This window comes from Neofelis nebulosa, chromosome 11, assembly GCF_028018385.1.
Source record: "Neofelis nebulosa isolate mNeoNeb1 chromosome 11, mNeoNeb1.pri, whole genome shotgun sequence".
Taxonomy (NCBI): Eukaryota; Metazoa; Chordata; class Mammalia; order Carnivora; family Felidae; genus Neofelis; species Neofelis nebulosa.
This window is the reverse complement of record NC_080792.1, coordinates 68,969,708-68,984,515: the sequence shown is the minus strand read 5'-3', so window position 1 is coordinate 68,984,515 and position 14,808 is coordinate 68,969,708. Positions and strand designations below refer to the sequence as shown.

The 14,808-nt window shown below is 52.9% G+C and overlaps 1 protein-coding gene across 3 annotated transcripts in view; it reads right to left on the bottom strand.

Annotated features, from left to right (window-relative positions):
• The window catches only part of MYO18B (myosin XVIIIB), a 258,325-nt gene that overhangs the window by 172,296 nt on the left and 71,221 nt on the right, over nucleotides 1–14,808 (bottom strand). For all 3 annotated transcript variants that reach the window (XM_058693096.1, XM_058693095.1, XM_058693097.1), the window contains exons 15-18: nucleotides 13,559–13,751; nucleotides 10,075–10,155; nucleotides 7,940–8,087; nucleotides 674–833 (exon numbers count right to left, since the gene is read on the bottom strand). In XM_058693096.1, the coding sequence (XP_058549079.1) occupies nucleotides 674–833; nucleotides 7,940–8,087; nucleotides 10,075–10,155; nucleotides 13,559–13,751 (582 nt within the window). The remainder of the gene's footprint in view (nucleotides 1–673; nucleotides 834–7,939; nucleotides 8,088–10,074; nucleotides 10,156–13,558; nucleotides 13,752–14,808) is intronic.

The window sequence follows — 14,808 nt, the reverse complement described above, 5'->3', positions numbered from 1 at the left end:
GGTTGCCAGGAGTAACCAGAGACTTATCAACCCGTTTATCCTGATGCAGGGTGCACAGCGGATGGTCCCTAAGTGTTTCCTCCCCATCCCCACGCCCCCAGCACCCCTCTGGTTCTCTCAGCTTCTCTTCTGTGTCCGAGCCCTGCCCCTGCAGGGTGGGAGCGGTGGGGCGGGGAGGATCGGGATGCATATTTGCGTGCGTGCGCGCACAGGCACAGGGCAGTATTTTCCAGTAACTGCAGGCTGCAAGCAGACGTGGCTGTCAGCACTCCTGAGCAGAGCCGTCAGGGATTGCAATGGGCTGCTTTTCTTTTCTAACACCACAAAACGTTATCACTTCAGTTTTATGACCCCCGAGTCCTAGGATGTTCATAAAATCGTTCCAGTCACAGCATCTCCCAGATACTTAATGAAAGGCACAAGGCCAAAATAAGAAGTCTCTGCCTCTTTTTTTTTTTTTTTTTTTTTCCTGGCTTTTGTGCCACCTGCCCCAGAAGCTAGCTTTTCTCTTCGGCTAGACTCACGCTGGCCCCAGGCACACACTGCCCTGGAGGGATGGGGTTCCCTGACCGGCCCTCACTCACTGGGTTGTGGCGACTGCATGGCCCCGGGGGAGGAGGGAACTGCAGGGCACCGAATGCCCCTGGCTGGCTCCGATCCCTGCCAGGCTCACCTCTTTGACTGCTGCAGCACCGAAGGGGCGTCCAGGGCCGAGAGGTTGGGCTTGCCTCTATGCAGCCAGCCCGTGAGGTCATAGCGCACGGGGTCCTGTCCCAGCTGGTGGAAAATCTCGAACTGGAGGGGCTGCTCACAGGCCCGAAGGGCAGAGGTCCCTGAAAGCAGACAGAGCACGTGAGCGTTGGGGGCTCAGGCAGGGAGGACACTCGGGAGGTGCTTGACATCACCCAGAATACACTTTCTCCACGTAACTATGTTTCCAGACAGCTAAAGCTACCGGTGCTGGGCACCAACATCTCGCCTCGCCTGCTATACGTAGGTACGGATGTACATCTGCGCGTTATTTCCTTTCTAAAAACAATTTTTTAATGTTTATTTATTTTTGAGAGAGAGATAGAAGGTGAGCAGGGGACGGGCAGAGAGAGAGAGGGAGACACAGAATCCGAAGCAGGCTCCGGGCTCCGAGCTGTCGGCACAGAGCCCGACGCGGGGCTGGAACTCACGGACCGCGAGATCATGACCTGAGCCGAAACCAAGAGTCAAGACGCTCAACCGACTGAGCCACCCGGCACCCCATGCTATATTTTCTAATACTCGTGGAAATAGATACATAATTATTAAGTATTTTGAAAATCATTTTGAAATGGCATCAACCAAAAAAGTGCACAGCCTACACTTGGGAGACGCTGACTGGCACTTGGTCACAAGGGGCAGCGCGGGGGAGCCCGAGGCGCTTGGAGCTTCGAGAGGAGGTCTGCGTTCAAATCCTGACTCTTCCTGCTACTACCGTGTGTCAGGGGCCAAACCTCTTAAGTCTCTGACCCTCTGTCTCTTCCTCCGTGAAATGCAAATTATACATACCTCCCGGGGTGACATAAATCTTAGAAGAGATAACGTGCGTAAAGCATGTTGGCAGTGTGCCTGGCACACAGTAGTTGCTCAGTAAGCCGTAGTGGGCGTCCCAGCCACTTCCTGCAGTTGACCTAGCGTGGATGTTCTGGAGCCACAAAGCATTTACCTTCGTATTCCTAATATTCGGCGTCTCGTGCCTGGTAGACGTGAATGGAGCCCGGAAGTGCTTGTGGAAGGAATGAATGAGCGAATCCTAGTCATGAGTCAATCACGTCACTCGGACTGCGGTGAGCTCTCGGGTTGAGTAACAGCCCCAGACCAATTACCATCAGGAGCGGTAGTATTGTTTTGGTTCTTCCACGTATTCCGAATTTCTGTGAGTTCCCTTCCTCCTACTGTCCCAGGGTCCTGAGTCCTTCCTTCAAAGGCTGATTTTCCACCGCTCGGCTGCCGTGAGCTCGGAAACAGGAAACCTGTGTTTCCCGGAATTCTGTACGCAGTCAACAGACTCTGAGGGTCTGCAGATGAAGAAGGGACGTGGCTTCTGCATTCGTGTGTGGCTTCTGAGAGGCCCTTTGTGTTCAATACCCAGGGCAGACTGAGGTCATCAGCAAGGGGCACTTGTGATGAAGTCAAGTCTTTCTTCCTCAAGTGCTTCCTGTGAGGCCTCCAGGGCCGTGCAGGCCCTGCCCTCAAGGGGTCACCTTCCAATGAAAGCAATGACAAAGCGTCTTGACTGGAAGCAGCTTGAGGGCAGGGACCACGTTCACCCACAGTTATGTCTAGCAGCCAGCACAGAGCTGGGCTCTGAATGAGGACCCCAAGAGCATTGAGGGAGGAGGAGGAAGCAAAGGCAAGAGAGAAAAAAGGACGTTCGCGTTTGCTAAGCCCCAGCCAGCTTCTGCTGCACATACTATGTGCATGATGTCCCTCGATCCTGCTCAGGTCTGTCAAGTGAACATCGCTGGGCTGGTTTTCTAGAAGGTGACACGGAGGTCCAGAGATGAGACAGTTCGGCTGAAGTTGCATAGCGCATGTGGGCAGAGCCGGGGGGAGGATACGGGTCTGCTGGCCCAAAGCCTGTGTTCATCCAGGTGGTGGATGGGTACATGGAGGCATCACAGCCCCGGGAAGCCACTCCCAGGCTCCCAGGGGGTCCGCTCGGTCCTCTCGCCTTCCTCCTTCTTCAGAGGTGATTTCAACCGCAGTGTTGTCCATCCAAGCACTGAGGGGGCAGCTCTCGCTTTCAGGAGCCCCAAGGAAACGGCTGTAAGACAGAACCTGACTCGGTGCACCTCCCTTGTGTCTCTCCCAGAAGCCCGAGCCCCCAGACTGGGGTAGGGGACTCTCGGGCCCCTGCGATCCCAGCAGCCACCCTCTATGTCTGCACTGTGAATGCCTGTCGCCTGTCTGCCGGCCTGGGCTCCGTGGGGGCTGCCTGCTGGCACGGCAAAGACACTTTCGTTGAGAAGTAACAGCAAAAGCACCGGGTTAGCCAGAAAGCCCCACGTGTTCTGCCTGATTGAACATTCTCATTAACTCTGAGCTCCCCAGAAAGCCCTAGAGACAAAAGACCTTTTTATTTGTCACCAAAATATCTGAATTAATGGGTCTATCTCGGTTGGGCCAGGACTGGAACATTGTCTCCCTTGGAAACTGACAAGCCTCAGGACAGCCTGCTCGGGGTGTCTGGGATCGGCATGTCAGACCTCATGGGAGAAGGAGCAGGTGCCACAGATCTCTCTGAATCCCCTCCTGCCTTAGCCATGCCCTACATGACACCTTCTCCCTCCGACCCAACTCGGGTGTCATTTGCCTAAAAGTCAGGATCCAGAAAACACTCCATTCGAGGAATCCATTTCATTCGGTCATTGGGTCGTCGGATCATTGGGTCGTCGGATCATTGGGTTTTCACATATACATCCATTCTGTATCAAGGATTCATTGTAGTCTTTGGGCCGGCATCATCCTGGCTGACGCAGGCGGAGGTGACCACCCAGCCCCTGTCCTCTCGAGCCTGACATTCCCATGAGGACAGATGCGTGATGTCAGGTGGGAGGGCTGCAAGGGAGAAGGGAAAAACAGAGAACGGGAAGCATTCTAGGCAGAGGGAACTGCCAGTGCAAAGGCCCTGAGGCGGGAGTGTGCTTGGGGTGTTTCAGAAGCAGCCGAGAGCGTTGTGTGACTGGAACAGTGACTGGAACAGAGCAATGGAGGAGAGGGGAAGGGAAAATGGCAGATGTCCATGGAGGGCTTGCTGGGTCCCAGGCATAAGAGAGATAGCCGAGAACAAGACAGAGGGGCGCCCTGCACCCTCATCGATCGTACAGGGTAGTTGGGGGACGGAGGAGAAGCCAGGGAAGAAGCAAACATTCCAGAGCCTGGAGAGGCCCCTGAAGGAAATAACCAGGAGGTCAGGGTGGGTCAGAGGGGCTGCAGAGGGGACAGCTTCAGACAGGGGTCCAGAAGGTCTCTGAGGAGGACAAGGCACAAAGGCGAGGGAGGAAGATGTAGAGATCTCTTCCACACCTTAGCTCGTCCGTCCTCACACGAGCCCCCTGAGGTGGTGTTACCGTTATTACCCTTTTACGGATGGGGGAAGTGACTTTGCACAAGTCACACACATTGCAGTGTAGCGGTGGAGCCAGGATCCAGCCCAAATCTCTGGGGTCCAAAGCCTGGGTGCGCTTTTAAGAGCTCTGCGTCCCGTTTTCCTGTGGATCTGAGCGAGGGTCTCCCTCCGCCCCACAAAACCACTCCCAAGCCCTGGGGCCGTTCCCTGAACACAGGGGCCACCTTCGGAGCCCAGACGAGGGATGGGGGTCTGCCTGGCCTCTGGGGAGAGGACTCCCAGGCTTAGCCCTGTCTCTGCTCTCAGGTGCCTACAGGGCCCCGGAAGCCACCTGGCCTCTCTGAGGCCTCACTGACCCCGCCATAGGTGGGAGGTAGTAGAACCCACAGTCCCAGGCTCCACAAATAACCGTTCCCTCTGCCCCTCCGTCCTTGTCCACCAGCTGGCCCAGGGGCAGAAGTACTTTAGAGAACCCAGATGACCCTGGGACAACAGAGGTAATCACTGCCAGGAGTCAGGCAAGCACTAGGACCCTGCAGGGCGAGGGCAGTCCAAGGTTGCATCCTGCCCGTCCTGAGCCCTCACTCGGCACGTTTGCTTTCACAGACCCCTTCTGCTATTATATATATTTATATGATTACATTCATGGCTATGTTGGTACAAGGGCAAATAGTATTAATAATATATAAGCACACTGTATCAGTTTGCTGTGGCTACCATAACAAAGCACCATAGCTGGGGGGTTTAAACAACGGATATGTGTTTTTCTCAAAGTCCTGGAGCTGGAAGTCCAAGGTCAAGGTGTGGGCAGGGCTGGTTTCCCCTGAGGCCTCTCTCCTGGGCTTGTAGCCGGCCATCTTTGCTCTGTGCACATCAGAGTCCTAATCTCTTCTTGTCGGGCCACCAGCCATATGAAATTAGGACCCACAGCAATGACCCCAGTTAACCTTAATGACCGTTTTAAAAACCTTCTCCCTAAATACAGCAAATACAGCACATTCGGAACTCCTGGAAGCTAGGACTTCAACACGTGAATGTGCGGTGGGATACAAGTCAGCTCATAACTTACAGGCATACAGGGCCTCCTGGAAGGCTCAGTCGGTTAGCATCTGACTTTGGCTCAGGTTATGATCTCATGGTTCGTGAGTTCGAGCCCTGCGTCGGGCTCTGTGCTGACAGCTCGGAGCCTGGAGCCTGCTTGAGATTCTGTATCTCCCTCTCTGTCCTTCCTCCACTCACGCTCTCTGTCTCTCTCTCTCTCTCAAAAATAAATAAACGGTAAAAAAAAAAAATGTTTAAACATACAGACAAATACATGTATAACCTATTTTTAAATGTTTATTTTTGAGAGAGAGAGCAGGGGAGGGGTAGAGAGAGAGGGAGACATAGGATTCGAAGCAGGCTCTGCACTGAAGGCTGAGAACCCAACGCGGGGCCCAAACTCACGAACTGTGAGATCATGACCTAAGCCGAAGTTGGACGCTTAACTGACTAAGCCACCCAGGCGTCCCCATGTATATCATATAGTTCATTTTTTTTCTTCTGCCTTTAACAAAAATTAAAACATCTGCATGGGCCCCTAAAAGCACTGTGTCTGGGGAAGCTGACCGGGCTGGTCACTGAGGAGCTAAATCCTCTGGGACTAATTTGGGTCCTGATGCTCTGACCGTGGGCCAGGGAGGGCTGCTGGAGCCATCAGATGCCACTGCTGCTTCTGCTCAGAAAATCTCGTCCCGATGGCGAGTACAAGAACGTTCCGCGAATGTCCGGGACAGAGGCCTCAGCTGGTCCCCTTGGGGCAGGCTTCTGCCATCGCCAGCCCAGCGGATGACAGCGATGAGAGCTGTCATAACGTCTTTCTCCAAATGTCCTCCCAATTTCCTGTAAACTACTCCAGGTGGGGGTTCACCCCAAACATTCCGTCGAAATGGCACGGGTCTCCGTTGCCAGGCACCTCCACGTGGCCACGTCAATGGCCACTCCTCAGCCACACCTCACCTGACCTCTCAGAGGAGGTCAGCACCCTCCCTCCTCCGGTGGCGTCCAGAGTGCCACATTCTCCCGGCTTCCTTCCTACCTCCCTGGCCACCCCTCCTGTTGCATTTGCCGGTGACTGGCCTTGACCCTGGGCCTTGACATTGGCATGCCATCTTCTCTGCCAGCCTGGATTCCCTTAGTGATCTGACCCAGAAGCGTGGTCCTCAGTCTTCTTACAGATTTACTCACTTTATCATCCTCTGCTAGAATGTCAGCCCCATGGCGGCGGAGGCATTTGTCTGGTTCGGGGATGGGTCTCCCAGCCTAGGACATGGCTGCCACGTATGAGGTGCTCCATAAACGTTGTTGAAGGAATGAGTCCCGGTCCCTCCCGCCATGCCAGCGGGAACTGTAAGATCTCAAAGCGAATCTGCCTTTGTAAAAGCCTGAGGGCATCCAGGTGGAGGGGGGCGCGTCGCAAGAGATTTTGATCCGGACAGAGAGCATTTGCCATCTGCCTTCTGACACTCACGCTCTGGGCGATCTTAGACACCTCTACCAGCATCTGTCTGGAGCTGAGAGTCCTCAGCTTGGAGGGTAAGAATACCAACCACCAGATACGTGACAGATTTCTCCAACCCCTTAGAAGACGGGAGTCCCATTCTTCATCGCCATCAACAGCCCTGTCCTTGTTGATCGGTACTTGTGACCCTCGGCTGCCCGTAACAAAGCTGCTACGTCTCTGACCCAATCGCTGTAGCAGAAATTCTGGTGAGAGAGAGGCAGGGGTGACCCCTATTCCTACTGTGTGAACACCCCACCCGGGGCTATTTGAGGTCTGCTCAGAGTCGCCCTGCTGAAGCACGGACAGCCGGACTGGAACCTGGGGCTGAATGAAGCCAAAGCCCATGACCTCCGACCTCGTGGTTCCTTCTGGATGTCTCCATCTCTCCTCTTGATTCTCCCTCCCCCACCAACCCAGCCCATCACCAAACGCTGTGTGTTCTGCCTGCTGAATACCTCCATAGCCTGCCCACCTTCTCTCTCACCTCCCTGGCCGCCTTCCACGAAATTTCCAGAACTTGAATCTGACCTTACCTCCTGCTGCCTAGAATCCTTCATGGCTTCTCATAGTTCTGGGGTTGAGACTAATGTTTTGGGGGGGGGGGGGGCCACAAGAGCCTCTGGCAGTCTGAGCCCAGATGACATCTCCAACCTTGTCTTGACTTCCTGGATCGCGGAAGAATTAGGTCCGCCTGATGTACACCATCAAGCAGGTCTGTCTTCCTAGGTTCACCAGATGATGTGCTTATCTGTTAGCTTGTCCACAGTCTCTACCCACATCCTCCCTACGAGGACACAGGCCACATCAGGCTGGCTCATCGTTGCATAGCATGGTTCTCAGAACAAGATAGCCACTCAAAGGGGCGCCTGGGTGGCTCAGTCGGTTGAGCGTCCGACTTCGGCATGGGTCACGATCTCGTGGTCTGTGAGTTTGAGCCCCGCATCAGGCTCTGTGCTGACCGCTCAGAGCCTGGAGCCTGCTTTGGATTCTGTGTCTCCCTCTCTCTCTGCCCCACTCCTGTTTGCACTCTGTCTCTCAAAATGAATAAACGTTAAAAATATTTTTAAAAAAGGTAGCCACTCAATGTATTTGTTGACTACACGAATGAATGAACACGTAAATGAATCAAAGCACACGCAGGCATGTGCACAGACATCTGTGCGCTCAGACCCCCACCCCCACCCCGCCTCATGCAGGCCTTGTCAGGGCTTTTCCTGCAGCAGACAAGGACAGATTCCAAGTCCCAGGCTGGACTCAGCACCCTTCTCCCTTCATCTTTCACCCTACTCCCTTACCTTCAGCCTCAGCCCCTTTCTTCTCAAAGGCTGCACAGAGACGCTCGAGCACCATGCTGTCACTGGAGCCCTCCACCCGGAATTCCTCATCCAAGAGCCAGAAAAGGCCCCTGGAGTCCTCAGCACCTCCAACAGCTGGTAAGCGGACCTGGTGGAAAACCCAGGATCACTGAGGAGCCCTGATCCCTGACAGAGGCCAGTCCTAGGCTTCTCTTCCTACCTACAGGAGTCGGGGAATCTGAGTCCCAGGCATCATGGCTCAGACGTGCTGGCCCGGAGCCATGATCTCTCCCACCCCCAGATTCTCAGTGTGGGAACCTCAAACCTTAACAAGCTCTCAGTTTCAGGAGGTACATTCCGGCCTCTGCCCTCACTTCCTGTGTGACCTTGGGTAACTTACTGCACCACTCTGAGCCTCATTTCCTTTTATGGAAACTGGAGACTGGCAATACCTTCCTCAGAGGGCTGCAGTGAGGAATTAACAAGGGAGAGCACTCTGTAAATTACACATTCCAGAGGCAAACAGGCAGCTGGATGTATTTGTGCACAGCCACACATCAAAGGATTAATCCCATCCATATCGCTTTCTCTTAGAAATCTGCATTTTTTTAAACTAAACTCTTAAGAGGGGTAGGGGAGCGCCCGGAGAATGTTCTAGAGGAGAAGGTGAACTTGGCTTCATAACACAGCACAGAATTTTAAATCGAGCCACGAGCTTCAGAAGCCGTCTAGGTAACTCTGAAGTTTTGTTCACAGTGACAGAGAGAGACCTGGAGAGTCTAAGCTGCTTATCTGAGGGCCCACAGTGAGTGGACACCAGGGAAATGGCCCCAAGTGCTTATGGTGGAAATGTGACGCGTGCGGTGACCAGATGTCCCCTGGTGACTGGGACTGCGGCACCTCCCAGGACGTGGGCATTTCGGCGCTGAAGCCAGAAAACCAGGATGGTTGGGTGCCCCACCCACCCCGCTCGGAGGGCCAGAGAGGAGAAGGGACACACACCCAGGGTCACACGGAGGGGCACCGGGGCAGAACCAGAGCTGGATCCCAGCTATCCCGAGCCTTCACCTCGCCTTTCTTTATGGGGGTTGAAAGTGACAGCCAGCCCATCCTCAGCTGGGAAGGTAGCTATTCCCAGCCGCTGTGCAGGCGTCCAGGGGACCCCACCGCCCCTCCTTCCTCACCCTGCCTGGGTCGTCCCTCCAGTCCAGGAAGCATGAAAGGGAAGGGGGACCAGCCCAAAGGTGCCAACAGGAAGCAAAAACAGGCAATGGCCTGTAGGGCTCACCGACAAGGCAGCTTTGCAGGGACAGGTGCAGGCCACTATGAGCCAAGAAAAGGCTTGGAACCCACCCCGGGCCGGCAGGAGACAAAGAATGAGAAAAGTGGCCGCCTGTGGTATCACCCGGCAGGAGAAACATGTGACCTGCAGGCCACCTCGCATGCACCCAGCAGCCTGCCAGCCACTTTAGACTCCGGATCTCATCAACATTCACAGCCGCCCCAGGGGAGACCACCGTTCCCATTTTGGAGATGAGAAAACTGAGCCCAGAGAGGCGATGGGATATGATCAAGGTCACCGGGATCGGCCCCGAATCTGGCAAGTTGAGTGAAATGGCCCAGGGCAGTTCTGAGAGGGGGTTGAGCGGGTCTGGGGCCAGCCACGCGGGCTCTTGGGATAGGAAAGAAAAGTAAAGACTCAGGTATCCCCCAGACTGAAGGCCATTAGTGCCTGGACCCACCATTGCCCCCACTCTCATCCCCCAGTGGCCCCTATTCTTCCTGTGTCTGCTGGACTTTGCACTTGAGTCTGAGCTCCTGACCTTTCCAGACAAGCATCCATCCACTGGGCACTGGACCTGAGCCCCCCTCAGCTTAGCGCCGAGCACAGACTCAGACATCAAGTAGAGGGGTGGTCCTCAACCTAAGGGGATTTGAAGATTCGTTGCCCCGGGGCCACACCCTCGGATCGGTCTGGGAGTGGGTCACCAGCTTCACTGTCTTTAAGAACCCCTCGGCCATTCCAGGGACAGACAGCATTGAGAACCAGTGGCTTCAAGACTCGAATCATCTAGTATTTCAATTAAAAACCTCCGTGGCATCTCAGAGCCTCAGTCGGCTGGGCCCCGCGATACCTGGGAAAGATTCTGGTCCACGACAGCCACCGTGGTCCCTGGGGAAGGCTCCGGGAGGTCAAAGGGCACGGGAATACCTTCCTGCAAAGTCACAAAAGTTCAACATTAGTTCCTTCCGTGAGCTGACCGGGGTGGAAAACTTCTAGAGGAGAAAAGAGAAGTGAAGGCTTTTGCCTTCCCTTAACTTTTTTCTTATTATCATTTTTTTTTTATTCTTTTTTTCCAGTGGGTCTTATTATCATTTTTAAAATAGTTTTTTAAAGTAATCTCTACACCTAACATGGGACTTGAACTCACAACCCCGAGATCAAGAGTCACATGCTCCACTGACCGGGCAAGCCAGGCTCCTTCCTATTATCGTTTTTTTAATTGTGGTAAAATACACATGGCATAAAAATCTACCTTTTTAAGTGTAGAGCTAGAGGCATTAAGTAGACTCACATGTTGTGCAACCGTCACGGCCCCCCACCTCCTGAACTTTGTCATCTTGCGAAACAGAAACTCTGTCCCCAATAAACACAGGCTCCCCGTCCCCCCTCCTCCGCCACCAGCCCCGGCAACCACTGTTCCACTTTCTGTCTCTAGGAATTTGACTTCTCGTGAGCATCTCACATGAGTGGAGTCATACGGGATCTGTCCCTTGGTGACTGGCTTATTTTGCACTCAGTATAATGTCCTCAGGGTTCATCCACGTTGCAATGGATCAGAACTTCCCTCCTTTCGATGGTTGAATAACGGCCTATTGTGTGCACACTTATTTACGCAGGAATTCACCATCCACTGACGGACACGTGGGTTGCTTCTAACTTTTAGCCATTACGAATAATGCCGCTGTGCACGTGGGTGCAAATATCTCTTCGAGACCTTGCTTTCAATTCTTTGGGGGTAGATACCCAGAGGGAGAATTGCTGGGTCACATGGTAATTCTATTTTTTTTTTTTAATTTTTTCCAAAACCAGCGTCCTGTTTTTCACAACAGCTGCACCGTTTTAGATTCTCACCAGCAACACACAGGTTCCCATTTCTCCACATCTTCACCAACATTTGCCGTGTTCTGTTTTTGGTTTCGTTTATGTTTTGATAGTAACCACACTACTGGGTATTAAGTGACATCTCAATGTTTTGCTTTGCACTTCCCTAAATTTCATGGGCTTCTTGGCCATTTGTATATCTTTTTTGGAAAAGTATCCATTCAAATCCTTTGCCCTTTTTTCAAGCAGGTCGTCCGTATGTGTCTCTCAACACCCCATAGCCTTTGTATGAGAAGAAGGGTTGTAGACCGACATTCCAATAACATCCTGACCTTGTTCATCCTGGCGGGCTGTCAGCAATCGTGGTGACAGCTTTATCAGGAGCCGGTCATTCAATCCAAACTTTTCTAGGATTTACTGAGTAGCTAATGAGCGCTGGGCTGAACACTGGGTGCCCGAGGGAGCAAACGTAAACTACGGCTAATGACAGTCGCCTGTAATACAAAAGTCACCAGACATGTGCGGGCACGGCTATGCACCACGATGTTCATCGCAGTGTTGCTTACAATAGCTTAATCGTGGAAAACAGCCAGACGTGCAAAGGAAGGTGGAGACAGAATTGGACGTAACCACTGAAATGCATGATTACTAAAAGCTGCACGTGGAAGGAAGACACGTGAATAGCATGATGGTGGGCGGAAACCAGCAGACAACGACATCCTGTATAGGGAAGGATCAGAACTCTGCAGAGAAGACGATAAATGGAAAATAAGTGGTATAAAATACAGACAGCAGCCACAATGGTCGCCTGTGGCCGGTGGGGCTAAAGGAGATTAGGTTTTCTGCTTATGGACACGTCTATGCGCTTTCCAGTTTTTGAATAAAGAGCACGTATTGCTTTGATCATCAGAAATAACTTGAGATATTGTGGGAGCTGCTATCATGTACTGAATACCTAATACAGCCTGGACGTTTTCTATCCTACTTCATAAGATACTCAAAGCAGCCCTTTCAGGCGGTGTGGTAAAAATGATTTTAAAAATAGCCCCTGTTGTCTCCCCTTCTGTGCCTCTCACTCTTGCAGTTTCTGCCATCAAGAAGGGGAACCTATTTCCCCACCCCTTGAGTCAGGGCTCAGCCCCGGACCCGCCGTGACCAACTGAATACATAAGTGTCATTGCCAGGTCCAAGTTGAGGACTCGAGGGGCCCAGCACCTGCCTGCTCATCTCTTGGAACCCTGCCTAGTGCCATGAGAGCAGCCTGGGCTAGCCTGCCGGAGGATAGGACATTCCATTCCTGGCTCACAGAGGAGTGATCCCAGCCAAGGCCTGCCCAGATCAGCTCACGGCCATCTGACCCCCAGACACAGGAAAGCACCAGCCAGGACCATCAGAGCCACCCACCCACCCTGCATCTGCCCACAGACACAGGAGCTGGCTCAGCCAAGACCAGAGAACTGCCCAGGCAATCCAGAGACTTGTAGGCAATAACAAGAGGTAATTTTTTAAAGCCACTAGATTCTGGGGGCACTTTACTACGTAGCATTATTGTGGCAGTTGATAACTGATACAGGAATATTGCTGTTTCTATTTTACATGTGACGGAACCAAGGATCAGAGAGGGCACGTGCCTTTCCTAAGGCCACACAGGCAATAAGTGACAGAGTTAGAGTCAGATGCCAGGGCTTCTCATCAGTTTTTGGCTCCAGCCAAAAACAACAAAAAAAACCAAAAAACAACCAAAAACAAAACAACAAAAAACAAACCATAATTTCAATACCCATTATCCTACTGATACGCAAGATGATCATTTCTAACATTTTGCCACTAGCACTTGCTGGAGTCAACGCGGTCCCCTTCAGGGAGGAAGGAGGCGGTGGATAGGCCGGGGGCATCCTGGGTGCTGGCAGTGTTCCCCTTTTGCCTTGGGTGGCACATGCATGAGTATGTTCATTGGGATAAATTCACTGAGCTGGACTCCACTGCTTTATGCATTTTCTGTGTGAATGTTATATTTCAATTTAAGCTGCTTAAAAAAAAAAAAAAAAAAAAAGCAAGAAGAGAAGGGCTGGCAAGGAAAGTACCTGTACATGTTTCCTGGTTCATGCCCCTAGAGAAGTGCACCTTGGGCTTTGTTAGATATTACCACGCTAGGATCCAAAGGGCTGTGTGTCTCCTTACGTCCAGTGTTTTCACCCACCCACTGAGCACAAAGGGCTTTCCACCGGGAAGATGCAAGAGGAACAGGTCACGGCAATGAAGGGACAGCCAGGGGAGCAAGGCCTGGGGAGCCCCGAGTTCCCTGGTGTCTGTGGACGGGAGGGCATGGGGGGCCGTGCATGGAGATGGGGAGGCAGCACAGGCCCTGGGGAGCCGGGGTCCGGAGTTAGGGCTTTGTTCGGTGGCGGGCCAAACAGGATGAAACCAGGGGTTACCGAAGGACCAGACCATTCCCCCCCCAGCCCCGGCTGGCCTCACACCCGCCGCTAAGCCCTGCGGAAGGCCTGTCACACCTGTCGGTATCGCTCCAGCGCAGAGACGAAGGTCCGCTGGTAGAAAAGCAGCTGTAATCGCTCATGGGCGTAATTGCGGCACAGCTCCTCGAAGGTGGCCGCCCGGTCCTTGCGCTGGTGCCGCGGGTTCTGAAAGCCCGGGGGGTCCACCACCATGATGGAGGCCATGGAGAGGTGGCAGGAAGAGAAGGACCTGGGGAGAGAGGGGCGAGGTCCCGAGGCCACATGGAACCTTCCGGCCCTGCTGGTCCAAGTCTCTCCCACTCCCCCTATCACAAACGTGGAGAAACTGAGGCAGCATGCTGGGTGGATATGGGGATCCAGCCGATCTAGAGCCAAAACGAGGCTCAATACCGATTCCAGGGTGTGTGACCTGAGGCAGGTTAATTAACCTCTCTGAGCTAAGGTTTCCCCAACTCTTAAATGATAGTAGGATGAATAAGATGATCCCAGGGGATACAGTAAGGATCAAGGGAGTCAGGAGCACCTGGGTGGCTCAGTCAGTTGGGCATCCGACTTCGGCTCAGGTCACGATCTCGCCGTTCATGAGTTCGAGCCCCGCGTCGGGCTCTGGGCTGATGGCTCAGAGCCTGGAGCCTGCTTCGGATTCTGTGTCTCCCTCTCTCTCCGCCCCTCCCCCACTCATGCTCTGTCTCCGTCTCTCAAAAATGAATAAACATTTTTAAAAAATTTTAAAAACCAGCCCTTTCAAAGGGGTGCCTGGGTGCTCATTCTGTTGAGCGGCCGACCGGCTCAGGTCATGATCTCATGGTTTGTGAGTTCGATTCCCTCATCATGCTCCCTGCTGTCATCACAGAGCCTGCTTCGGATCCTCTGTCTGTCTCTGTCTCTCTCTCTCTGTCCCTCCCCTGCTCGCTCTGTCTCTCTCTCTCTCAAAATACATGAATTTTAAAAGCTTAAAAAATATATTTTAAATGTCACAAGGCGAGGGAACCAATTAGCGCAGGCCCTTGTCCTGACTTAGCGGGTCCCCCCAAATTGTTAATTTTTATTGCTGGTATCTTACAATCACCATTAGTAAGAATTGTTTAAATACATTCTTTCTTTTCATCCTCGCAATGACCCTGGGGGACAGAGCTATTTCGCAGGTGCAGAGGGGAGGTCCGAGAGATGAACAGCTATGCCTTGGGTGGCCAAGGTGGAATTTAAACGTTTCCAGCACTTCCCGGCTCAAAAGCTCACTCTTTTCTTGCTAAGAAACAAACAAAACAAAAAACAAAAACAAAAAA